Here is a 27,889-nt window from a genome sequence, read left to right on the forward strand (position 1 = left end):
CGCCGTGTTGATGGACACGCGACGTTTCCGGGCGCCGTCCCAGAGCTGGCGGAAAGAGTCGGCCCGATTGATCTCAGCGTACCACCACTGGACCTCTGGGGTCGGGTTACCAACCACGTCACAGTACAACTCAAAGGTGTCGCCTGTTAGTTTGGTCTCAGACAGGGGAGACTTCACAAAGCCAGCTATGGAGGTGGAGTAGTGGAGTAGTAGAGTAGTGGAGTAGTAGAGTCGTGGAGTAGTGGAGTAGTAGAGTAGTGGAGTAGTAGAGTAGTGGAGTAGTGGAGTAGTGGAGTAGTAGAGTAGTGGAGTAGTGGAGTAGGAGTGTAGCCATCCACAGGAGAGGATGAGAGTAGTGTTGCCATCCACAGGAGAGGATGAGAGTAGTGTTGCCATCCACAGGAGAGGATGAGAGTAGTGTTGCCATCCACAGGAGAGGATGAGAGTAGTGTAGCCATCCACAGGAGAGGATGAGAGTAGTGTTGCCATCCACAGGAGAGGATGAGAGTAGTGTTGCCATCCACAGGAGAGGATGAGAGTAGTGTTGCCATCCACAGGAGAGGATGAGAGTAGTGTTGCCATCCACAGGAGAGGATGAGAGTAGTGTTGCCATCCACAGGAGAGGATGAGAGTAGTGTAGCCATCCACAGGAGAGGATGAGAGTAGTGTTGCCATCCACAGGAGAGGATGAGAGTAGTGTTGCCATCCACAGGAGAGGATGAGAGTAGTGTTGCCATCCACAGGAGAGGATGAGAGTAGTGTTGCCATCCCAAAGGAGAATAGTGTGTAACCATCCAAGTGAGCCGGAGAGGGTAGAGATAAAGGGTAAGTGTGTAGGATGGATGAAAAGGTGAGAGAATGAGAAAGGATAAACGAAAGGAATCAGTTGGGAGGAAAAAAGAGAAGTAAAATGTTAAATCATAAGGCTAAGGTAGAGTCAATCAGAATCAGAAAAAGATGACAGCAAATAATATGGTGATGTTAGAAACCAAGATGAAGTGAGTAAAATAAAACATTTAAAAACATAATAACCTTTGTGTTACACCGTCAGTGACCTAAATGGGGCGGCAGGGTAGCTTAGTGGTTAAACGACTTTAGGTCTCATTATAATAAATCCTCTATATTATTTATAATTACTATTAATACGATTATTATCTATAATTAGTGTTAATATTAAACCATCCAGAATAGACAACCACAGGCATATTGTGAAACCGTAAACGTCAACATCCACTGGCTGTCTGCATATCAGTTGGCGGTGACATCAATACGATCTCGAATTTCTATACCTGTTATTTCTGGGACATTGTCATTCAAAATGTCAGACAATCGTCATCCCTATCCCCCGACTCTGAGGATGCCTAATGAGGCCCAAATGGCACCCTATGTCGTGCACTACTTTTTGGGGGAACAGATAAATAACAGTACTGCCATAGCAACTGAACATTTGAACCCGTGACGTTGTCATCATGCATATCACCTCCTTTGAATAACAGTGTTTACATCCCAAATGACACCCAAATCGTGCACTAAATAGGGAATAGGGACCCAAATTGTGCACTAAAAAGGGAATAGGGACCCAAATAGCGCACTAAATAGCGAATAGGGACCAAAATAGTGCACTAAATAGGGAATAGGGACCCAAATAGTGCACTATATAGGGAATAGGGACCCAAATAGTGTACTAAATAGGGAATAAGGTGCGGTTTGGGATGCAATACTTGTCCTCTAATGACTTTTCTGGGCTTGTGTCTGGATCATAATGCTGCTCACATCCACAATGCAGCCAGCCAGGCAGTAAGACAGTAATACCATTACCCAATTAGCAGTTATACTATTAACCTACTACAAGGTCTACAAACATTATAGACCATCAGGAGACTGAAAAGATTTGGCATGGGTCCTCAGATTCTCAAAAAGTTCTACAGCTGCACTATCGAGAGCATCCTGACTGGTTGCATCACCGCCCGGTATGGCAACTGCTCGGCTTCCGACCACAAGGCACTACAGAGGGTAGTGCGAACGGCCTAGTACATCACTGGGGCCAAGCTTCCTGCCATCCATGACCTCTATACCAGGCGGTGTCAGAGGAAGGCCCTAAAAATTGTCAAAGGCTCCAGCCACCCTAGTCATAGACTGTTCTCTCTGCTACCACATGGCAAGTGATACCGGAACTCCAAGTCTAGGTCCAAAAGGCTTCTTAACAGCCATAAGACTCCTGAACAGCTAACCAAATGGCTACCCAGACTATTTGCATTGCCCCCTGCCCCCGCCCCCCTCTTAGGGTCGTTGTCCTCAACAGGACAACGACCCTAAGCACACATCCAAGGCAATGCAGGAGTGGCTTTGAGACAAGTCTCTGAATGTCCTTGAGTGGCCCAGCCAGAACCCGGACTTGAACCCGTTCTAACATCTCTGGAGAGACCTGAAAATAGCTGTGTTGCAATGCTCCCCATCCAACCTGACAGAGCTTGAGAGGATCTGCAGAGAAGAATGAGAGAAACTCCCCAAATACAGGTGTGCCAAGCTTGTAGCATCATACCCAAGAAGACTCTAGGCTGTAATTGCTGGCAAGGGTGCTTCAAAATAGTACTGAGTAAAGGGTCTGAATACTTATGTAAATAGAATATTTCAGTTTAAAAAAAATATCTAAAACCAGTTTTTGATCGGTCATTATGGGGTATTGTGTGTATATTGATGAGGGAAATCTAATCTAATCCTTTTTAGAATAAGGCTGTAACGTAACAAAATGTGTAAAAAGTCAAGGGGTCTCAATACTTTCTGAATTCACTGTAAGTAGAATTTCATTCAATTAATGTATGAACATTTATTTTTATATCATGTCATCAAAACTAAGTGTTAAACATGTTAAACATGTTCTTCAAACATTTCATTTTTAAAACTCATTCTCCTTCAACAAGTTTATAACAATTATAGTGATTTGGAAATATTGTAAGATCATTGTATAGGCTGTCTTTAATAATTCAAATGATTAAGTTATAAAATATTTCAAAAATAACTTTTCCAGAATACATTAGATCAACCACTCAGAATACAATGAAAGGGAATCTAACATCTCATGACGACAATAGAAACAAAATACTGCTTGACATCTTTGATTATAATCAAGCTAATATTTGAAATGGTATCTGTATTCTTTAGAGGTGACAGATGCTTTTGGCAAAATATTTGTCAAAGGAATGAGACTTACACATTTCATGTCCAGTTTGAATTTATTTGAATTGGTTTGAATTAAATTCAAATTCCTGTAATTCAAATTCAATTCAAATTCTGCTTCCTGTGGGGTGTGGCTAATTCACATTCCATTTTCAATTCATGGGTTGAATTGAATTAAATTCAGAATTGACCCCAACCCTGATGCTAGTCACTGTGCATCTGCATTCCTTGCTCTTTGGGGTTTTAAGATAGGTATCTGTAAAGCCCATTGTGACAACTACTAACTTTATAAAATACACTGCTCAAAAAAATAAAGGGAACACTTAAACAACACAATGTAACTCCAAGTCAATCACACTTCTATGAAATCAAACTGTCCACTTAGGAAGCAACACTGATTGACAATACATTTCACATGCTGTTGTGCAAATGGAATAGACAACAGGTGGAAATTATAGGCAATTAGCAAGACGCCCCCAATAAAGGAGTGGTTCTGCAGGTGGTGACCACAGACCACTTCTCAGTTCCTATGCTTCCTGGCTGATGTTTTGGTCACTTTTGAATGCTGGCGGTGCTTTCACTCTAGTGGTAGCATGAGACAGAGTCTACAACGTACACAAGTGGCTCAGGTAGTGCAGCTCATCCAGGATGGCACATCAATGCGAGCTGTGGCAAGAAGGTTTGCTGTGTCTGTCAGCGTAGTGTCCAGAGCATGGAGGCGCTACCAGGAGACAGGCCAGTACATCAGGAGACGTGGAGGAGGCCGTAGGAGGGCAACAACCCAGCAGCAGGACCGCTACCTCCGCCTTTGTGCAAGGAGGAGCAGGAGGAGCACTGCCAGAGCCCTGCAAAATGACCTCCAGCAGGCCACAAATGTGCATGTGTCTGCTCAAACGGTCAGAAACAGACTCCATGAGGGTGGTATGAGGGCCCGACGCCCACAGGTGGGGGTTGTGCTTACAGCCCAACACCGTGCAGGACGTTTGGCATTTGCCAGAGAACACCAAGATTGGCAAATTCGCCACTGGCGCCCTGTGCTCTTCACAGATGAAAGCAGGTTCACACTGAGCACGTGACAGACGTGACAGAGTCTGGAGACGCCATGGAGAACGTTCTGCTGCCTGCAACATCCTCCAGCATGACCGGTTTGGCAGTGGGTCAGTCATGGTGTGGGGTGGCATTTCTTTGAGGGGCCGCACAGCCCTCCATGTGCTCGCCAGAGGTAGCCTGACTGCCATTAGGTACCGAGATGAGATCCTCAGACCCCTTGTGAGACCATATGCTGGTGTGGTTGGCCCTGGGTTCCTCCTAATGCAAGACAATGCTAGACCTCATGTGGCTGGAGTGTGTCAGCAGTTCCTGCAAGAGGAAGGCATTGATGCTATGGACTGGCCCGCCCGTTCCCCAGACCTGAATCCAATTGAGCACATCTGGGACATCATGTCTCGCTCCATCCACCAACGCCACGTTGCACCACAGACTGTCCATGAGTTGGCAGATGCTTTAGTCCAGGTCTGAGAGGAGATCCCTCAGGAGACCATCTGCCACCTCATCAGGAGCATGCCCAGGCATTGTAGGGAGGTCATACAGGCACGTGGAGGCCACACACACTACTGAGCCTCATTTTGACTTGTTTTAAGGACATTGCATCAAAGTTGGATCAGCCTGTAGTGTGGTTTTCCACTTTAATTTTGAGTGTGACTCCAAATCCAGACCTCCATGGGTTGATAAATTGGATTTCCATTGATTATTTTTGTGTGATTTTGTTGTCAGCACATTCAACTATGTAAAGAAAAAAAGTATTTAATAAGATTATTTCATTCATTCAGATCAAGGATGTGTTATTTTAGTGTTCCCTTTATTTTTTTGAGCAGTGTACATTTGATTGGCTGATTGAATTTGATTGCTAGTACACCGACAGAATACACTGTGCAAAAAAAGCAGTCTTGTACGTATTTATGTTGCTGCCAAGATGGCAAGCTAATTACCAGTGTGGATTAATAAAAGAGGCTATAATCTGATGTAATCTAAAATGCCACCAGCCAGGCAGCAACTGAGTAGTATTACATAAAGATCAATCATTAGCAAATTCCTCTTTTCTCAGAAATGATCCAGATTATTATTGTGGAGCTCGATAAAAGGGCTGATCCACATTATTATTGTGGATCACGATAAAAGGGCTGATCCACATTATTATTGTGGAGCTCGATAAAAGGGCTGATCCACATTATTATTGTAGAGCTCGATAAAAGGGCTGATCCACATTATTATTGTGGATCACGATAAAAGGGATGATCCACATTATTAGTGTGGAGCTCGATAAAAGGGCTGATCCACATTATTATTGTAGAGCTCGATAAAAGGGCTGATCCACATTATTATTGTGGAGCACGATAAAAGGGATGATCCACATTATTATTGTGGAGCTCGATAAAAGGGCAGATCCACATTATTATTGTAGAGCTCGATAAAAGGGCTGATCCACATTATTATTGTGGAGCTCGATAAAAGGGCAGATCCACATTATTATTGTAGAGCTCGATAAAAGGGCTGATCTACATTATTATTGTGGATCACGATAAAAGGGATGATCCACATTATTAGTGTGGAGCTCGATAAAAGGGCTGATCCACATTATTATTGTAGAGCTCGATAAAAGGGCTGATCCACATTATCATTGTGGAGCTCGATAAAAGGGCTGATCCACATTATTATTGTGGAGCTCGATAAAAGGGATGATCCACATTATTATTGTAGAGCTCGATAAAAGGGCTGATCCACATTATTAGTGTGGAGCTCGATAAAAGGGCTGATCCACATTATTATTGTAGAGCTCGATAAAAGGGCTGATCCACATTATTATTGTAGAGCTCGATAAAAGGGCTGATCTACATTATTATTGTAGAGCTCGATAAAAGGGCTGATCTACATTATTATTGTGGAGCTCGATAAAAGGGCTGATCCACATTATTATTGTGGAGCACGATAAAAGGGATGATCCACATTATTATTGTAGAGCTCAATAAAAGGGCTGATCCACATTATTATTGTAGAGCTCGATAAAAGGGCTGATCCACATTATTATTGTAGAGCTCGATAAAAGGGCTGATCCACATTATTATTGTGGAGCTCGATAAAAGGGATGATCCATATTATTATTGTGGAGCTCGATAAAAGGGCTGATCCACATTATTATTGTGGAGCACGATAAAAGGGATGATCCACATTATTATTGTGGAGCTCGATAAAAGGGCAGATCCACATTATTATTGTAGAGCTCGATAAAAGGGATGACCCACATTATCATTGTAGAGCTCGATAAAAGGGCTGATCCACATTATTATTGTAGAGCTCGATAAAAGGGCTGATCCACATTATCATTGTAGAGCTCGATAAAAGGGATGATCCACATTATTATTGTGGAGCTCGATAAAAGGGCTGACCCACATTATCATTGTAGAGCTCGATAAAAGGGCTGATCCACATTATCATTGTGGAGCTCGATAAAAGGGCTGATCCACATTATTATTGTAGAGCTCGATAAAAGGGCTGATCCACATTATTATTGTAGAGCTCGATAAAAGGGCTGATCCACATTATTATTGTGGAGCTCGATAAAAGGGCTGACACACATTATCATTGTAGAGCTCGATAAAAGGGCTGACCCACATTATCATTGTAGAGCTCGATAAAAGGGCTGATCCACATTATTATTGTGGAGCACGATAAAAGGGCTGATACACATTATTATTGTGGAGCTCGATAAAAGGGCTGATCCACATTATTATTGTGGAGCTCGATAAAAGGGATGATCCACATTATTATTGTGGAGCTCGATAAAAGGACTGATCCACATTATTATTGTCAGCTTTTTTCCATGGACAGCTTTTTTTATGGACAGCTTTTTTCCATCTACGTAACATTGCAAAAATCAGAAATTTTCTGTCCAAAAATGACGCAGAAAAATTAATCCATGCTTTTGTTACTTCTAGGCTGGACTACTGCAATGCTCTACTTTCCGGCTACCCGGATAAAGCACTAAATAAACTTCAGTTAGTGCTAAATACGGCTGCTAGAATCCTGACTAGAACCAAAAAAATTTGATCATATTACTCCAGTGCTAGCCTCCCTACACTGGCTTCCTGTTAAGGCAAGGGCTGATTTCAAGGTTTTACTGCTAACCTACAAAGCATTACATGGGCTTGCTCCTACCTATCTTTCCGATTTGGTCCTGCCGTACATACCTACACGTACGCTACGGTCACAAGACGCAGGCCTCCTAATTGTCCCTAGAATTTCTAAGCAAACGGCTGGAGGTAGGGCTTTCTCCTATAGAGCTCCATTTTTATGGAATGGTCTGCCTACCAATGTGAGAGACGCAGACTCAGTCTCAACCTTTAAGTCTTTACTGAAGACTTATCTCTTCAGTAGGTCCTATGATTAAGTATAGTCTGGCCCAGGAGTGTGAAGAGGAACGGAAAGGCTGGAGCAACGAACCGCCCTTGCTGTCTCTGCCTTGCCGGTTCCCCTCTTTCCACTGGGATTCTCTGCCTCTAACCCTTTTACAGGGGCTGAGTCACTGGCCTACTGGTGTTCTTCCATGCCGTCCATGGGAGGGGTGCGTCACTTGAGTGGGTTGAGTCACTGACGTGGTCTTCCTGTCTGGGTTGGCGCCCCCCCTTGGGTTGTGCCATGGCGGAGATCGTTGTGGGCTATACTCGGCCTTGTCTTAGGACGGTAAGTTGGTGGTTGGAGACATCCCTCTAGTGGTGTGGGGGCTGTGCTTTGGCAAAGTGGGTGGGGTTATATCCTGCCTGTTTGGCCCTGTCCGGGGGTATCATCGGATGGGGCCACAGTGTCTTCTGATCCCTCCTGTCTCAGCCTCCAGTATTTATGCTGCAGTAGTTTATGTGTCGGGGGGCTAGGGTCAGTCTGTTACATCTGGAGTATTTCTCTTGTCTTATCCGGTGTCCTGTGTGTATTTAAATATGCTCTCTCTAATTCTCTCTTTCTCTCTTTCTGTCTTTCTCTCGGAGGACCTGAGCCCTAGGACCATGCCTCAGGACTACCTGGTATGATGACTCCTTGCTGTCCCCAGTCCAACTGGCCGTGCTGCTGCTCCAGTTTCAACTGTTCTGCCTGCGGCTATGGAACCCTGACCTGTTCACCGGACGTGCTTGTTGCACCCTCGACAACTACTATGATTATTATTATTTGACCATGTTCTGTTATAATATCCACCCTGCACAGCCAGAAGAGGACTGGCCACCCCTCATAGCCTGGTTCCTCTCTAGGTTTCTTCCTAGGTTTTTGGCCTTTCTAGGGAGTTTTTCCTAGGGAGTTTTTCCTAGCCACCGTGCTTCTTTCACATGCTTTGCTTGCTGTTTGGGGTTTTAGGCTGGGTTTCTGTACAGCACTTTGAGAATATCAGCTGATGTACGAAGGGCTATATAAAAATAAATTTGATTTTTGATTTGATTTGGAGCTCGATAAAAGGTCTGACCCACATTATCATTGTAGAGCTCGATAAAAGGGCTGATCCACATTATTATTGTGGAGCTCGATAAAAGGGATGATCCACATTATTATTGTGGAGCTCGATAAAAGGGCTGATCCACATTATCATTGTGGAGCTCGATAAAAGGGCTGATCCACATTATTATTGTAGAGCTCGATAAAAGGGCTGATCCACATTATTATTGTAGAGCTCGATAAAAGGGCTGATCCACATTATTATTGTGGAGCTCGAAAAAAGGGCTGATCCACATTATTATTGTGGAGCTCGATAAAAGGGCTGATCCACATTATTATTGTAGAGCTCGATAAAAGGGCTGATCCACATTATTATTGTGGAGCTCGATAAAAGGGCTGACCCACATTATCATTGTAGAGCTCGATAAAAGGGCTGATCCACATTATTATTGTGGAGCACGATAAAAGGGCTGACCCACATTATCATTGTAGAGCTCGATAAAAGGGATGACCCACATTATCATTGTAGAGCTCGATAAAAGGGCTGACCCACATTATCATTGTGGAGCTCGATAAAAGGGATGACCCACATTATCATTGTGGAGCTCGATAAAAGGGATGACCCACATTATCATTGTAGAGCTCGATAAAAGGGATGACCCACATTATCATTGTAGAGCTCGATAAAAGGGATGACCCACATTATCATTGTGGAGCTCGATAAAAGGGAAGGACACATGGTTAATGAGTTCTTTGCTTTGCTCGCAAAATAAATACTGTCTGTCATAGCGACTCAGGAAGTGAATCAATGACCTTGTCATCACTTGGAGTAATTTCCATCCTGATGCTGCACATCATCCTCTTCCAATGGAAACACTGACAACCTACAAAAATATATATAAATGACGTGATCTATAGTTCACAGAATATAGAGATGACTAGCTCGTCAAACGCTACAGTAGTAGGTTACACAAAGAGAACCCTCAGTACATATAGCACTCCAATACTGATATCTGAAGATGTTGTTGAGTTCTGTCTCCTTGAGATATAAAAACAATAGACCTGGGAGAAGAGAACAACAATTGATTGCACGGCTACTGAGAGGAGGTAGCTGAGGCTAGGCGATGTGCTGTGCTGTGCAGTCTGAGAGAGAGCGAGAGAGAGGGAGATAGAGAGAAAAAAAGAGGGAGGGAGGGAGAGTGATAGAGGGCAAGAGGGAGAAAGAGAGTGCGAGAAAGAGTGTGCGAGTAAGGGAGAAAACGAGAAAGAGAGAGTGGAGAAAGAGAGAGGGGAGGAGAGAGCAGGAGAGAGAGAGAGAGAGAGAGAGAGAGAAGAGGAGAGGAGAGAGAGAGAGAGAGAGGAGAGCAGAGCAGAGAGAGAGAGCAGAGAGGGAGAGCGAGAGAGATGAGAGAGTTTGCTGCAGCTCAGTGTTCTGTCTCTCTAGGGAGGATGTGCCTCCATAGTGACAGATCCCCTAGGTGCCTCCTCCAGCCTCTGGAATAAACAGGAGAACCAACACCCTGCAAGTGGAATGCTTTACTACTTGTTACAAGCATGTATGAGCCTTTATAATGTATTATTATGAGGCTAACAATATGTAATGCCTCTCCGTGTAAAATGACTATCTGGTTGTTATTTAGTTAGGATCATTAAGAGATGATAAAAAAGTATAAGGGGCTGATTCATGCTCATGACAAGTCTTATAATGCATTATAACTAGTGATGAGGTCAGAAAATCTATACAGTCACATATCAGGATATTATTTTGTATCGTATCGTTTTGACAATATCTCTGTATTATTGTTGTTAGTTGTCTGTACCTGCACCAGAACTCCTGTATTTTCCTTCATAGCTTGTTCTCCATCTTCTTTTTAAAATCAGAGGCAATTTCTTTTCAGCACTTTTATTTCCCTGACTCATCAAAATTTGTTTTCTCATGACTCTCTCTTGTCCCTCTGCAGCAGACATATAGTGAGCAATATGTTTGGAACATAGAATCCCAATAAAATCACAGTATTGACTCGCAAAACATATAGAATCATGAGAATCGCAATACATATCATATTGGCACCTAAGTATCGTGATAATATCGTATTGTGATAATATCGTATTGTGGTAATATCGTATTGGCACCTAAGTATCGTGATAATATCGTATCGTGATAATATCGTATCGTGATAATATCGTATTGTGGTAATATCGTATTGTGATAATATCGTATTGTGGTAATATCGTATTGTAATAATATCGTATCGTGATAATATCGTATTGTGGTAATATCATATTGTGATAATATCGTATTGTGGTAATACGATATTACCACACCTCACCACACCTCACCACACCTCACCACACCACACCACACCACACCACACCTCACCACAACACACCTCACCACACCACACCTCACCTCACCACAACACACCTCACCTCACCACAACACACCTCACCTCACCACACCTCACCACACCACACCTCACCACAACACACCTCACCTCACCACACCTCACCACACCACACCTCACCACAACACACCTCACCTCACCACACCACACCTCACCACACCTCACCACACCTCACCACAACACACCTCACCTCACCACACCTCACCACACCACACCTCACCTCACCACAACACACCTCACCTCACCTCACCACACCTCACCACACCACACCACACCACACCACACCTCACCACAACACACCTCACCTCACCACACCACACCTCACCTCACCACAACACACCTCACCACAACACACCTCACCTCACCACACCTCACCACACCACACCTCACCACAACACACCTCACCACACCACACCTCACCACACCACACCTCAACACCACACCTCACCACAACACACCACACCTCACCACACCTCACCACACCACACCTCATCTCACCACAACACACCTCACCTCACCTCACCACACCTCACCACACCACACCTCACCACACCTCACCACACCTCACCACACCACACCACACCACACCGATAGCCCTACACAAAGAGGTGTCAAAAACACAACACAAACCCATCATTGCTGTCCTACTGTACCTTGTACAGCAGTACAATAAATCATCTTTCAACAAGGAAAAAGGCATTTTCCTCATCTCAGCTATTTTCTCAGTTACTAGTGTGACATTCTCATAAAATACATTCATAGCCTGGTTGAAGAAGAAAAAAACACTAATTTCAGCACTGGTTAATAAATTCAGCTTTGAACTATACAGGCCTTCAGGCCTTTTCTTCAGTTGGTTCTGAGAAAATGCTAAATATATGAACCGAGATATAATCGAAGTTAGAACAAGGTCAATGATAGCATTTAGCAGACGCTCTTACAGGAGCAATTATGATTAAGTGCCTTGGCTCAAGGGCACATTGTCAGATTTTTCACCTAGCCGGCTAAGGGACTTGAACCAACGATCTTTCGGTTACAGGTCCAACAGCGCTTAACTGCTAGGCTACCTGCTGCAAACAGAGCAAGAGCTAGAATAAGACATATGGGTTTGTGTTCTGAGAAAATGCTACATATTTTAACTCTCTGTTCACATAGAGAGAGACTTGCAGTATAACAAGGGGGTTACAGATGTCAAGGTAAAGCTGAGGGGTCTATACGGTTATGTTTGTGAAAGAGAACGCACGTTACTATTTATAACTGTAGTTTTTTTTTTTACACCAGTTTTGTCCACAAAAGATTACAAAATTAGGAAATGAAAACCCTTATATGTGGCCTTTTTAAGCATATTCCAGTAGAAAAATACAGCTATAAATCCCAACCTGCTTGCTCTTGAAAAACACAACTCTAGGGACCCCCCCCAGTTTGATCTTGACCTCTTTTGAAGACCTTAACCGTTTCTTCTTCTTTATTTTACCTTTTGGGGACGTGTCGGGGACTGGGACTGCTAGGCTGGGAGAGAGGCTAGTGGGTGGTGGGAGTAGGTTAGGACTTTCTTTGGGGGTTGAGTTAGGTTGTGTTGTGTCTGCAAAATGTCAAAACAAATGTATCACATCAAAAAGGGGTTTAAAGAACAACAGACAGTAAATACCAGTGTTACTACACAACATGGGGATAAGAACAAGTCAAACAACAGATAACACAACAGTTTAGAGAAAGTCGTGAAGTACGACCAGAGAATGCAGTCATTTCCATAGTGGGCTCTCTGGAACCTACCCATTTAATAACATAGACATTGACATTATAGGTCATAAACCAATCACATCCCTCCTTTAGGATTGCACAGTCAGCAAATCACCAACAGAAGGAGATCCCTTTGAATCCATTTTCACATTCACTGTGTTGGTGGTGCTCATATAATTGATGATTACTTCCAAAATTAGCAGAGAGCCCACTCTGTACATTTGATGTACTTGTACAGTATATTGTTTTAAATAATATGTGTAAAAATGTATTTACAAAATCAAAAAAGGGTACTTTTGAGATATTCCTATTTTCTATGCTGAATAAATGAATGTGAAGATGTGTATTTCAGAATGTAGACATATTCCATATGTTAGAGCAACACTATAAGGAGTATAATGACATGAAGATGTTGTCTGTATCATGTATGGTGTGGCGATCGTCCTCGTGTTCTCCGTCACTTCATCTAAAGACATGAATAACCAGACACTGATGATTTACGGTTGATGAGAAGCACATTTATTTATTGTTAATAATGTGGGGATATTTCTCATGTGGAATATATTACAAAAAATATAGAATGTTTTTTGAATACTTTAGAAGTTGATTGTCAATTAGGTAATTGGTAGGGTTTGTGATGCATTCTGGGTAATGGGTATTAGCCTGGCATTTGTTTTGTTAGACTTGTCTTCGATTCCGATAAGTTTATTAGCCCTACCTTTTGTTTATCGTCCTGTTTATTTGTGTTTGTAAATGTTTGACCAATTCGCCGGATACACCCATGTGCAAATAAAACTCCTCCCTCTGGCCAAGAATGATCCGTTCTGCCTCGTTGCCTCCTCACTGTGAAAACCCACCGCTGGTCAACCTTACACAAGGTTCACGGATCATAGTGTCTTACATGCCGAATACACCGGCCACTCGCGTGTTGATTTTCTCCATCCACACCAGACGCGACCATGACATGCAGGCTAAAATATCAAAACCAACTGTGAACCTACTGTATTAAATTGCGGGCAGGTCGAAACACACATGAAACATTTGTAAACATTTAGCTAGCCAGCTGTTGCTAGCTAGCTTGTCCTGGGAGATGAACATTGGCTTGTTATTTAACATGCATATGGTCCTCTTATTAGCTGGTTGTTTGGAGAACTTTTACAGTCATACTAAATTGTGTTTCTCTACTCTGACGATTAATCAACCGGTAAAAAGGGAAACCTAGTTTGTTTTCAGTTAGTTATATTTAAATAATCTCTCGTCTGTTTTTCTAACCATCCACGTGGGTTTGCTTCTTCCTGATATCCAGTAAGGAGGGGACTTGCAGCGTCTCTGATAGAGACGGACTCCCGAGTGGCGCAGCGGTCTAAGGCACTGCATCTCAGTGATAGAGGTTTGCGGGTACTATTTAATGAAGCTGCCAGTTGAGGACTTGTGAGGCGTCTGTTGCCATTGGAACACAGGAGTGATGGTTGCTGATAATGGGCCTCTGTACGCCTACGTAGATATTCCATTAATAAAAACCAGCCGTTTCCAGCTACAATAGTCATTTACAACATTAACAATGTCTATACTGTATTTCTGATCAATTTGATGTTATTTTATTGGACAAAAAAATGCTTTTCTTTCAAAAACAAGGACATTTCTAAGTGACCCCAAACTTTTGAACGGTAGTGTGTATTTATTGAGGAGAGCACGCAACGTGGCCGGTAAGGTTTGCATGTTACAGGAGGCGTGTCTACACTGTAGGTCTACAAGGAGCTTAATAATAAAAACAGCCAATTTCATCAACATACAAATGTAAAAATCATACCAAACAACCTTCCTCCTAATGAAGTTTCTATGTGAGAATTTCCAGAACAATCTAAGATACACCCCCCCCCAAAAAAATTTTTTAAAAAATATTGAGACACTGGAGTGGAATCACCCAATACCTTACTGGCATTGAGGCCAAGTGGAACACGCACACACACACACACAGTACACACACACAACACACATACACACACACACAACACACAGTACACACACTGTGTTGAGAGTCATTGTTAAAAGAATTGTCCCAACATAGCCTGGTTGAACCAGATGGAAAGCTTTGCTCACTAAGTTAAATAAAACAACAGCAACATTTCCCCATCTAGTTTAACCAGGCTACACACACAACCAGGCTACACACACAACCAGGCTACACACACAACCAGGCTACACACACAACCAGGCTACACACACAACCAGGCTACACACAGAACCAGGCTACACACACAACCAGGCTACACACACAACCAGACTACACACACAACCAGGCTACACACACAACCAGGCTACACACACACAACCAGACTACACACACAACCAGGCTACACACACAACCAGGCTACACACACACAACCAGACTACACACACAACCAGGCTACACACACAACCAGGCTACACACACAACCAGACTACACACACAACCAGGCTACACACACAACCAGGCTACACACACAACCAGGCTACACACACAACCAGGCTACACACACACAACCAGGCTACACACACAACCAGGCTACACACACACAACCAGGCTACACACACAACCAGGCTACACACACAACCAGGCTACACACACACAACCAGGCTACACACACAACCAGGCAACACAAACACACCAGCATACACACACAACCAGGCTACACACACAACCAGGCTACACACACACAACCAGGCTACACACACACAACCAGGCTACACACACACAACCAGGCTACACACACACAACCAGGCTACACACACAACCAGGCTACACACACAACCAGGCTACACACACAACCAGGCTACACACACAACCAGGCTACACACACAACCAGGCTACACACACACAACCAGGCTACACACACAACCAGGCTACACACACAACCAGGCTACACACACACAACCAGGCTACACACACACAACCAGGCTACACACACAACCAGGCTACACACACAACCAGGCTACACACACAACCAGGCTACACACACAACCAGGCTACACACACAACCAGGCTACACACACACAACCAGACTACACACACAACCAGGCTGCACACACAACCAGGCTACACACACAACCAGGCTACACACACAACCAGGCTACACACACACAACCAGGCTACACACACAACCAGGCTACACACACAACCAGGCTACACACACAACCAGGCTACACACACAACCAGGCTACACACACAGAGGCTCCTCTGTCCTCGCCTCCTTCCTACTCTAAGGCCTTTTCTTCGTGTGGTTTTGAGAAGGAGGTGAGGAGAAAGGAAAAAGATGATTGGAGATAGAGCCAGACACAAAAAAAACACCCATCCAACTCAAGTGACAGTCTGACTCAAATGTGTGGGAGGGGAGTGAGTGTCCGTCAGCAAATTAAAAGAGAAAAAGACAATTGAAGACTGTCGATCAAGACCCCGGCATTAATCCTGAACCTAAACTAGAGATGGCATAGAGAGATAGAACAGGAGGAGTTCTACTTCATTCTGTGGCATTTGACCTTTATAATTCATCTTAGTAATCGCATCATGAATAATGACAAAATGGCAAACATAATGAAAGAAGGAAAGGAAGAAAAATGGGATGACAAGAAGAACAGAGCAGAGATGTACCTGTAACTAAGGAGGGATGGTGAGGAGAACAGAACAGAGATGTACCTGTAACTAAGGAGGGATGGTGAGGAGAACAGAGCAGAGATGTACCTGTAACTAAGGAGGGATGGTGAGGAGAACAGAGCAGAGATGTACCTGTAACTAAGGAGGGATGGTGAGGAGAACAGAGCAGAGATGTACCTGTAACTAAGGAGGGATGGTGAGGAGAACAGAACAGAGATGTACCTGTAACTAAGGAGGGATGGTGAGGAGAACAGAGCAGAGATGTACCTGTAACTAAGGAGGGATGACAAGATGAACAGAGCAGAGATGTACCTGTAACTAAGGAGGGATGGTGAGGAGAACAGAGCAGAGATGTACCTGTAACTAAGGAGGGATGGTGAGGAGAACAGAGCAGAGATGTACCTGTAACTAAGGAGGGATGGTGAGGAGAACAGAACAGAGATGTACCTGTAACTAAGGAGGGATGACAAGATGAACAGAGCAGAGATGTACCTGTAACTAAGGAGGGATGGTGAGGAGAACAGAGCAGAGATGTACCTGTAACTAAGGAGGGATGGTGAGGAGAACAGAGCAGAGATGTACCTGTAACTAAGGAGGGATGGTGAGGAGAACAGAGCAGAGATGTACCTGTAACTAAGGAGGGATGATGAGGAGAACAGAGCAGAGATGTACCTGTAACTAAGGAGGGATGGTGAGGAGAACAGAGCAGAGATGTACCTGTAACTAAGGAGGGATGGTGAGGAGAACAGAGCAGAGATGTACCTGTAACTAAGGAGGGATGGTGAGGAGAACAGAGCAGAGATGTACCTGTAACTAAGGAGGGATGGTGAGGAGAACAGAGCAGAGATGTACCTGTAACTAAGGAGGGATGGTGAGGAGAACAGAGCAGAGATGTACCTGTAACTAAGGAGGGATGGTGAGGAGAACAGAACAGAGATGTACCTGTAACTAAGGAGGGATGGTGAGGAGAACAGAGCAGAGATGTACCTGTAACTAAGGAGGGATGACAAGATGAACAGAGCAGAGATGTACCTGTAACTAAGGAGGGATGGTGAGGAGAACAGAGCAGAGATGTACCTGTAACTAAGGAGGGATGGTGAGGAGAACAGAGCAGAGATGTACCTGTAACTAAGGAGGGATGACGAGGAGAACAGAGCAGAGATGTACCTGTAACTAAGGAGGGATGGTGAGGAGAACAGAGCAGAGATGTACCTGTAACTAAGGAGGGATGACAAGATGAACAGAGCAGAGATGTACCTGTAACTAAGGAGGGATGGTGAGGAGAACAGAGCAGAGATGTACCTGTAACTAAGGAGGGATGGTGAGGAGAACAGAACAGAGATGTACCTGTAACTAAGGAGGGATGATGAGGAGAACAGAACAGAGATGTACCTGTAACTAAGGAGGGATGGTGAGGAGAACAGAGCAGAGATGTACCTGTAACTAAGGAGGGATGGTGAGGAGAACAGAGCAGAGATGTACCTGTAACTAAGGAGGGATGGTGAGGAGAACAGAGCAGAGATGTACCTGTAACTAAGGAGGGATGGTGAGGAGAACAGAACAGAGATGTACCTGTAACTAAGGAGGGATGGTGAGGAGAACAGAGCAGAGATGTACCTGTAACTAAGGAGGGATGGTGAGGAGAACAGAGCAGAGATGTACCTGTAACTAAGGAGGGATGGTGAGGAGAACAGAACAGAGATGTACCTGTAACTAAGGAGGGATGGTGAGGAGAACAGAACAGAGATGTACCTGTAACTAAGGAGGGATGGTGAGGAGAACAGAGCAGAGATGTACCTGTAACTAAGGAGGGATGGTGAGGAGAACAGAACAGAGATGTACCTGTAACTAAGGAGGGATGACAAGATGAACAGAGCAGAGATGTACCTGTAACTAAGGAGGGATGGTGAGGAGAACAGAGCAGAGATGTACCTGTAACTAAGGAGGGATGGTGAGGAGAACAGAACAGAGATGTACCTGTAACTAAGGAGGGATGACAAGATGAACAGAGCAGAGATGTACCTGTAACTAAGGAGGGATGGTGGGGAGAACAGAGCAGAGATGTACCTGTAACTAAGGAGGGATGGTGAGGAGAACAGAACAGAGATGTACCTGTAACTAAGGAGGGATGGTGAGGAGAACAGAACAGAGATGTACCTGTAACTAAGGAGGGATGATGAGGAGAACAGAGCAGAGATGTACCTGTAACTAAGGAGGGATGGTGAGGAGAACAGAGCAGAGATGTACCTGTAACTAAGGAGGGATGGTGAGGAGAACAGAGCAGAGATGTACCTGTAACTAAGGAGGGATGGTGAGGAGAACAGAGCAGAGATGTACCTGTAACTAAGGAGGGATGGTGAGGAGAACAGAGCAGAGATGTACCTGTAACTAAGGAGGGATGGTGAGGAGAACAGAGCAGAGATGTACCTGTAACTAAGGAGGGATGGTGAGGAGAACAGAACAGAGATGTACCTGTAACTAAGGAGGGATGGTGAGGAGAACAGAGCAGAGATGTACCTGTAACTAAGGAGGGATGACAAGATGAACAGAGCAGAGATGTACCTGTAACTAAGGAGGGATGGTGAGGAGAACAGAGCAGAGATGTACCTGTAACTAAGGAGGGATGGTGAGGAGAACAGAACAGAGATGTACCTGTAACTAAGGAGGGATGGTGAGGAGAACAGAGCAGAGATGTACCTGTAACTAAGGAGGGATGACAAGATGAACAGAGCAGAGATGTACCTGTAACTAAGGAGGGATGACGAGGAGAACAGAGCAGAGATGTACCTGTAACTAAGGAGGGATGGTGAGGAGAACAGAGCAGAGATGTACCTGTAACTAAGGAGGGATGATGAGGAGAACAGAGCAGAGATGTACCTGTAACTAAGGAGGGATGGTGAGGAGAACAGAACAGAGATGTACCTGTAACTAAGGAGGGATGGTGAGGAGAACAGAGCAGAGATGTACCTGTAACTAAGGAGGGATGGTGAGGAGAACAGAGCAGAGATGTACCTGTAACTAAGGAGCACACTGCTGGTACGTTTGGCCTGCCTCTAGACACACAGGTACGTTTGGCCTGCCTCTAGACACACAGGTACGTTTGGCCTGCCTCTAGACACACAGGTACGTTTGGCCTGCCTCTAGATACACAGGTACGTTTGGCCTGCCTCTAGACACACAGGTACGTTTGGCCTGCCTCTAGACACACAGGTACGTTTGGCCTGCCTCTAGACACACAGGTACGTTTGGCCTGCCTCTAGACACACAGGTACGTTTGGCCTGCCTCTAGACGGACAGGTACGTTTGGCCTGCCTCTAGACGGACAGGTACGTTTGGCCTGCCTCTAGACGGACAGGTACGTTTGGCCTGCCTCTAGACGGACAGGTACGTTTGGCCTGCCTCTAGACACACAGGTACGTTTGGCCTGCCTCTAGATACACAGGTACGTTTGGCCTGCCTCTAGACACACAGGTACGTTTGGCCTGCCTCTAGACGGACAGGTACGTTTGGCCTGCCTCTAGACGGACAGGTACGTTTGGCCTGCCTCTAGACGGACAGGTACGTTTGGCCTGCCTCTAGACGGACAGGTACATTTGGCCTGCCTCTAGACACACAGGTACGTTTGGCCTGCCTCTAGAGAGAGAGGTACGTTTGGCCTGACTCTAGAGAGACAGGTACGTTTAGCCTGCCTCTAGACACACAGGTACGTTTGGTCTGCCTCTAGACACACAGGTACGTTTGGCCTGCCTCTAGACACACAGGTACGTTTGGCCTGCCTCTAGACACACAGGTACGTTTGGCCTGCCTCTAGACACACAGGTACGTTTGGCCTGCCTCTAGATACACAGGTACGTTTGGCCTGCCTCTAGACACACAGGTACGTTTGGCCTGCCTCTAGACACACAGGTACGTTTGGCCTGCCTCTAGACACACAGGTACGTTTGGCCTGCCTCTAGACACACAGGTACGTTTGGCCTGCCTCTAGACGGACAGGTACGTTTGGCCTGCCTCTAGACGGACAGGTACGTTTGGCCTGCCTCTAGACACACAGGTACGTTTGGCCTGCCTCTAGACACACAGGTACGTTTGGCCTGCCTCTAGACACACAGGTACGTTTGGCCTGCCTCTAGACACACAGGTACGTTTGGCCTGCCTCTAGACACACAGGTACGTTTGGCCTGCCTCTAGACGGACAGGTACGTTTGGCCTGCCTCTAGACGGACAGGTACGTTTGGCCTGCCTCTAGACGGACAGGTACGTTTGGCCTGCCTCTAGACGGACAGGTACGTTTGGCCTGCCTCTAGACGGACAGGTACATTTGGCCTGCCTCTAGACGGACAGGTACGTTTGGCCTGCCTCTAGACGGACAGGTACGTTTGGCCTGCCTCTAGACGGACAGGTACATTTGGCCTGCCTCTAGACGGACAGGTACGTTTGGCCTGCCTCTAGACGGACAGGTACATTTGGCCTGCCTCTAGATACACAGGTACGTTTGGCCTGCCTCTAGACACACAGGTACGTTTGGCCTGCCTCTAGACACACAGGTATGTTTGGCCTGCCTCTAGACACACAGGTACGTTTGGCCTGCCTCTAAACAGACAGGTACGTTTGGCCTGCCTCTAGACACACAGGTGTAAGGACGGCAGGTAGGCTAGCTAGCACACTGATACTTTAAAAATATATATTTTTTATGTATCCTTTACTTAAACTAGGCAAGTCAGTTAAGACCGAATTCTTATTTACAATGACGGCCTACACAGGCCAAGCCCGAACAACGCTGGGCCAATTGTGCGCCGCCCTATGGTTCCTCCCAATCATGGCTGGTTGTGATACAGTCTGGAATGGAACCAGGGTGTCTGTAGTGACGCCTCTAGCACTGAGATGCAGCACCTCAGACCACTGCACAACTCGGGAGGCCTTCAGGGAAAGATGTGGCTTCAACAGTAACTGATACACAGTAACAGGATCTTGCCTGGTGGGAACAACACGTCTCTGTATCACGTACAAATAAAGCGCCATTGAATCTGAACAATGGGATTATGAGCCATCTTGCTGAATCATTCAATAATGAGCCGGTATGATAAAATAGGCCTACTGTGGAAGCTTCCATATCACTAGGTTCCAGTAGGCTGTAGTGGTCCACTCTAAACGTATCAACAGAATAGAATAGAATAGAATAGAATAGAATAGAATAGAATAGTTCCTATCCCAGTAGGCTGTAGTGATCCACTCTAAACGTATCAACACAATAGAATAGAATAGAATAGTTCCTATCCCAGTAGGCTGTAGTGATCCACTCTAAACGTATCAACACAATAGAATAGAATAGAATAGAATAGAATAGCTCCTATCCCAGTAGGCTGTAGTGTTCCACTCTAAACGTATCAACAGAATAGAATTGAATAGAATAGAATAGAATAGCTCCTATCCCAGTAGGCTGTAGTGTTCCATTCTAAATGTATCAACAGAACGGAATAGAACAGAACAGAATAGAATAGAATAGAATAGAATAGAATAGAATAGAATAGCTCCTATCCCAATAGTCTGTAGTGGTCCATTCTAAAAGTATAAACAGAACAGAATAGAACAGAACAGAACAGAAGCTTCCATCTCACTAGGCTGTATTGTTCCATTCTAAATGTATCAACAGAACAGAATAGAACAGAACAAAACAGAAGCTTCCATCCCACTAGGCTGTATTGTTCCATTCTAAATGTATCAACAGAACAGAATAGAAGCTTCCATCCCACTAGGCTGTAGTGTTCCATTCTAAATGTATCAACAGAACAGAATATAATAGAATAGAAGCTTCCATCTCACTAGGCTGTAGTGTTCCATTCTAAATGTATCAACAGAACAGAATAGAAGCTTCCATCCCACTAGGCTGTATTGTTCCATTCTAAATGTATCAACAGAACAGAATAGAAGCTTCCATCCCACTAGGCTGTAGTGTTCCATTCTAAATGTATCAACAGAATAGAATAGAATAGAATAGAATAGAATAGAATAGAATAGCTCCTATCCCAGTAGGCTGTAGTGTTCCATTCTAAATGTATCAACAGAACAGAATAGAAGCTTCCATCTCACTAGGCTGTAGTGTTCCATTCTAAATGTATCAACAGAACAGAATAGAAGCTTCCATCCCACTAGGCTGTATTGTTCCATTCTAAATGTATCAACAGAACAGAATATAATAGAATAGAAGCTTCCATCCCACTAGGCTGTAGTGTTCCATTCTAAATGTATCAACAGAACAGAATAGAAGCTTCCATCCCACTAGGCTGTAGTGTTCCATTCTAAATGTATCAACAGAACAGAATAGAAGCTTCCATCCCACTAGGCTGTACGTGTCCATTCTAAACCTTTTATCTAAAGACTTAGGAGAGGTGAAATACATCTCAGCTCAGCAGGGACTGGATTTACCTGCAGTGGGTGGGCTATTTCAGAGTAAAGTACGACTCCATTGAGAATTAAATCAATTCCATTCTACAGTGCCTTGTTGTGCGTCTCTCTCTGTGAAGAGTTAACCAATCCACTCTTCTCTTCAAGGATAGGGGACGACATTAAAGCCATAGTGGTGTGTGTGTGTGTGTGTGTGTGTGTGTGTGTGTGTGTGTGTGTGTGTGTGTGTGTGTGTGTGTCATCCAGGAGAAGAGAGGACACATTAAAGCTATGATTCCCAGTGCTGTCCTGCTGCATCTCAGGTCTATAAATAGACATATGCAGCAAAATGGACTGGTGGAGCTACTCTGACTGGAAAAAGTCAAGGGGGTCTGAATACTTGTCGAATGCATGGTAGTTTCAGCAAAGAGGAAGAGGTGAAGCGAGAGGTCTCACTCTCGCCAAAATCTGTCCAGTGTAAACCCAGTACGTTTCTATGGGAATAATATGCAAACCTAAGCTTTTCACCTGCCTTCCTGCCTTTGGAACAAAGATGTTTAGGGTGAAGAGATGAACATCTCATCATTATATACAGATCTCTGGTTTCAGCCTCTAGTGAATTGGAAAGGAAGGTTGTTGTTAGGATGCTGGATTGCCCTAAAGTAAATTGATGTTTCGCCAAAATGACATAAAATCACTCCTGTCTAAATAAAATAATTGTCTTCACTAGGGAGCACGACTTAAAGCCACGGAGGATCGTTGGCTTCTTTAACAAACAAACAAACATTTGCTGTGGATTGTTTCAAATCAAAGTGTGTTTGGGAAGCCAGCAATCTGGGTAGTGAGCGTGGGAACACGTCTAGCTGATTGAGTTGCGGCTGTCAGTGAAAAGCGTCAAAAATATGTGCGAAGATAAATGTGTCTTAATTAAGAATAATTGAAAATGTTTCATCCAGAAGGGGGGTGGATGGTGCGTCTCCAGAATGCATAAATATGTAGGAAAGTGCCCATTTTGTCAACATCTTTTTTTCCGTTTAACTCGTAACTCCCCACTTGTTTTTTCATCGCCTCACACAAGTCAACAAAGTCTGTTTCTTTTTTGTAAACCTCCATTGCGAATGATAATTCCTCAGTATTAAAAAATAAATAAAAATAGATCTTTCCAACACTCCCGGCCTCAAAAAATCACCAAGCCTCAGTGTGAAAGAGCAAAATATCATGATCCCATGTACCCAGTGGAAACGTCGTAAAAATAAAAATAAAAACAGCTTTCTGTCGAGCTCACTGGCACAGGAAACTTTTAGGGCCTGGAATAGGCTAGTTGCTACAATGTTGTAAGTTCGTTAGCGACAGTTTCCAGGCGGACCCTTGGCCTATAGGCTATCTCTGAGTTCTATGCTCTCATGTCTTTAGCCGCCAATGGATCACAGTGTATCAATCTGTCTGTATGACCGAGGCTAGTGCTCTCGCCGTAGTTAATTTTTAAATTGTAAATTTTTTATCATTTTACTTCAGATTCTAAGGATTAACCAGGTGACAATGATTTTGAGAAACCAAAACGTTATTATTGAAATGAAACTGTTCCACGAAAATGTACATATAAATATAATCATAACTGGCACACAGATAGGTAGAAATGGTAGGATAAATTGTAAGCTTCCCTAAACAAAACAAAACAAAATGGTGAACGAGCAAGTGTGTGCACATGTAGGAGTTCCAGTGAAACAACATGGCCCGTCTACGGGCCGTCCAACTGATCTGTTCCCGGCGCCGGGTCTGGCCTACTCAAACACATGGCTCAAACAGAGGGATGATATGTTAGCTAGCTGGCTATGGCTATCCAACACTGGAACTCTTCCAAGTTAAGGTAAGCTTTTGGTTTTATTAATTTATTACCACCGTCAGTGTAACTGCTAAACTGCTTTCTGACTGTACACTGTACTGCATGATTGTAGCGGATTTACTAACGCATTAGTTCTATTTGCTATGTTGACTATGATGTTAGCTAATATGGTGACAACGATGTAGGCCGTGTGAAGAGGTTAGCGGTTATGATATGAAGGTTTTTTTGCCTGGTCACAGACAGCCAATGTGTTGTGCACTGAAGTCCACAAGCGAAGGGAAAAGGTGAGAGGAGGAGAGCACGTAGATGTAAGAAGGAATTATATAACGAGCAAAGTGATCGTGCTGTTTGTATGTGGCTGCTATGAAAGTGAACTGTGTTTGCGCGGGATCAGGGGTGTATTCATTTTGCCGCCGATTCTGCTGAAAAACATTTCTTAAACAGAAGCAAATGGAATGAAACTGGGATAAACATACCCGAATTTGTCCAATAGAAACCCTCGTTTGCAAATCAAATCAAAATCACATTTTATTGGTCACATACACATGGTTAGCAGATGTTAATGCGATTGTAGCGAAATGCTTGTGCTTCTAGTTCCGACTATGCAGTAATTGGACTAATGATTACACCCTAGATCAGCTAGATGCAGGCGAGAGTGTGCAAGGTGGTGTTGAATGTGTCACTGTCTGTCACCTTGATTACTAATAATGATCTTGACCTATGAATCTACTTTCTAAAGTTTCATAGACTCGGTTGTAGCACCCTCATGATGGGTATAGGTAATATTTTTGTTTCATGTAGTAGACCAAACCTATAGATGTTACATTGAACTGGGGTGAATGGAATATGAATGACAGTCATCCATTATGCTGTAATAGAAATAAGGCCATGCCCATTAAAGAATGATTGTCCTCCCTCATCTTAAACAGCACCAATCGCCACTGGTGATGTACCATTACTGGACCAGTCGCAGGTGAATGTACTACTAATGTAGCCTACTTGTTATTTGAAAGGACAAGGAGGCAGAACGTTTTGTTTTGTTTGTATTTTTTTTCCATTTCTGAGGGGGGCCCTGGTAGGACATAGACTATGGATGGTCGATGATATCACAGCTTACTTTACTGTGCATGATTTGTCCTTCTGCACGTATTTGTCCTTGTTAAAACCAACCAACCGCCCCTGCGATCACGTTCAAGTCCCCTTCACATTCTAATGAAGATTTAACAGTCATAAAGATTTAACGATCAACTACAAAATGAATTTTGTGGACACAGATTAACTAGCCTAAATGTTTCTCGTGATGTTTAATTTTAAAGTAGTAGTGTTTGTATTAATAACGGAAACCATCAAAGATATGGTTTATTGACTGTTTATAACAAATGTCTCGCATGGCTGAAATATTATTCCGTTCTAATTTCATTCAATTTAAAGCCTTTATTATGTCATTCTATTCACTACATTGACTGGGTATGAACATAAATAATTAAATAAAAGATATGAGGGTTCCATTTTCTACTATGCATTGAAAATCATGTGGATAATATAAGTCAATATTCACTGCAATTATTTGACGCACAAAATTCAAATCCTGAGCCACGATATGATTTAAAGCTCAAATCATTTAGTCTCCAGTCAAAAACCCGCATGAAGCCATGATGTCCCGGTATTTCTATCGAGCGGCAGGCAGGCAGGCGTGCACTTCACATTCTTACCGTTCTGTGAGGAGACCAAATGCAGCATCAGCACTCCAATGAACACCACCGAGACCGACATCATTTCTGCTCTTCTTTTTCCAGCTAGCATCGACTCGGGTGGACGATTGTAGATGCCAGCAGCGGGAAAGTGGGTGGGGTGGGGTGGCCTGAATGATTGTGTGAGTGGACCGGGTTACCGGGTAAATACGGAGCTGATGGAAGAGAGCGGCCCCGTCTAATTCTCCAATCAGGTCACGCAAAAACAGCGGCGCGCTCGCTCACCAGAAGGGTGCTGACGCCACCTGTGCAGTGCCCGGTGCGCGGTGATGAAATGGTCAGTGCCTAACCTTAACCCCTGCTCTTACCCTAGCCTTAACAATAACCCTTACCATTTTACATGTCTACTGCAATAGTGGGTAGATAGATCCCAGATGGAACAATTTAATCATGGGCTGTGCTAAGCAACTACCTTTCTCATCCACCATGGCAAATCCCGCGAGATCACATCTTGTAGGCTGTCCACATACAATTCATACATAAATATTTGCCGTCTACAATGTGCCAAATTACCTTCCGTAGGAAGGAAGGAAGCAGAGAAGGGAGGAAGGAAGGAAGGATGGAGAGAAGGAAGGAAAGGGGAAAACTCATGAATATCCATGAGTGTTGACATAGCCCCGTCGGGTGATTGGTTGAGCCTTCTTGAGTGCATGAAGTCACTCTGAGCTCTTACCAAAACATAAAACATGGCGGACAATTTCTCTCGCCTTGGATCTGAAACCAGTAGTAACCACCAACTTCAATCAGTTATTATGACTAACAATTGAAATAGGAATCTGACATTCCCGCCGAGGAGGGCATGCTAGCTAGCTACCGTGTTTTGATTCATATCAGGCATTTTCTTATGAAACAGCTCAACTAGCTCGACTCGGGAGCTCATCATGCCAGGGGACATACTGTAGGCTTCCGGAGCCAGCTAGTTATTATTCCACCATGGGCAACAACAACTAGTTACCAGTTCGTTTAACTAAATATGTTCCAACTCATAGCTAGTTTATCCAGTGACCACCGCATTTAGAAAGATAGCAACTGACTGAACTCTAGCAAGCTGGCTAGCTAGCATGCTAGCTCACACTGGCCATGTAGTAGCCAATACCAGACCGGTTGTGGAAAGGTAAAAATAACTATTAGTTTGCTCGTTTTTTGAATGATCGGACAGTGAAACTAAAATAGATTGTTAGCTAGCTGGTGAGGGTTTCATTTATTTATTTATTGTCACATTTATCCAATAAACCCTATTTTCATAACATTACCGAGAGAATTAAGGAAGAATATCTACGTAACTAACGACGTAATTATCAAAATTCGGTTTTCCTTCAAAATAATAATTATTGCGAGCTAGCGTGACTTAATAAACTAATCTGAATAAACTACACTCGCCAGATAATGTTCCATTAATAGATGTCTATTTAACTCGTTTGACTGCTATGATTAAGCAATAAGGCCCGAGAAGATGTGGTAAAGGGCCTATATACCTTGGCAAAGGGCTGTT

The 27,889-nt window shown here is 44.0% G+C and overlaps 1 protein-coding gene across 3 annotated transcripts in view; it reads right to left on the reverse strand.

The window, feature by feature from the left end:
* The window catches only part of LOC106584712 (neuroplastin), a 55,256-nt gene extending 28,357 nt beyond the window's left edge, over window positions 1-26,899 (reverse strand). Inside the window, exons 1-2 of one of the 3 annotated variants that reach the window (XM_014170229.2) lie at window positions 26,359-26,899; window positions 12,526-12,633 (exon numbers count right to left, since the gene is read on the reverse strand). In XM_014170229.2, the coding sequence (XP_014025704.1) occupies window positions 12,526-12,633; window positions 26,359-26,449 (199 nt within the window). In that variant the 5' untranslated portion in view covers window positions 26,450-26,899. The remainder of the gene's footprint in view (window positions 1-12,525; window positions 12,634-26,358) is intronic. The other 2 variants (XM_014170230.2, XM_014170231.2) reach the window with 2 other exon arrangements.
* Window positions 26,900-27,889: the final 990 nt, after the last annotated feature.

Source organism: Salmo salar, chromosome ssa23, assembly GCF_905237065.1.
Source record: "Salmo salar chromosome ssa23, Ssal_v3.1, whole genome shotgun sequence".
Lineage (NCBI taxonomy): Eukaryota > Metazoa > Chordata > Actinopteri > Salmoniformes > Salmonidae > Salmo > Salmo salar.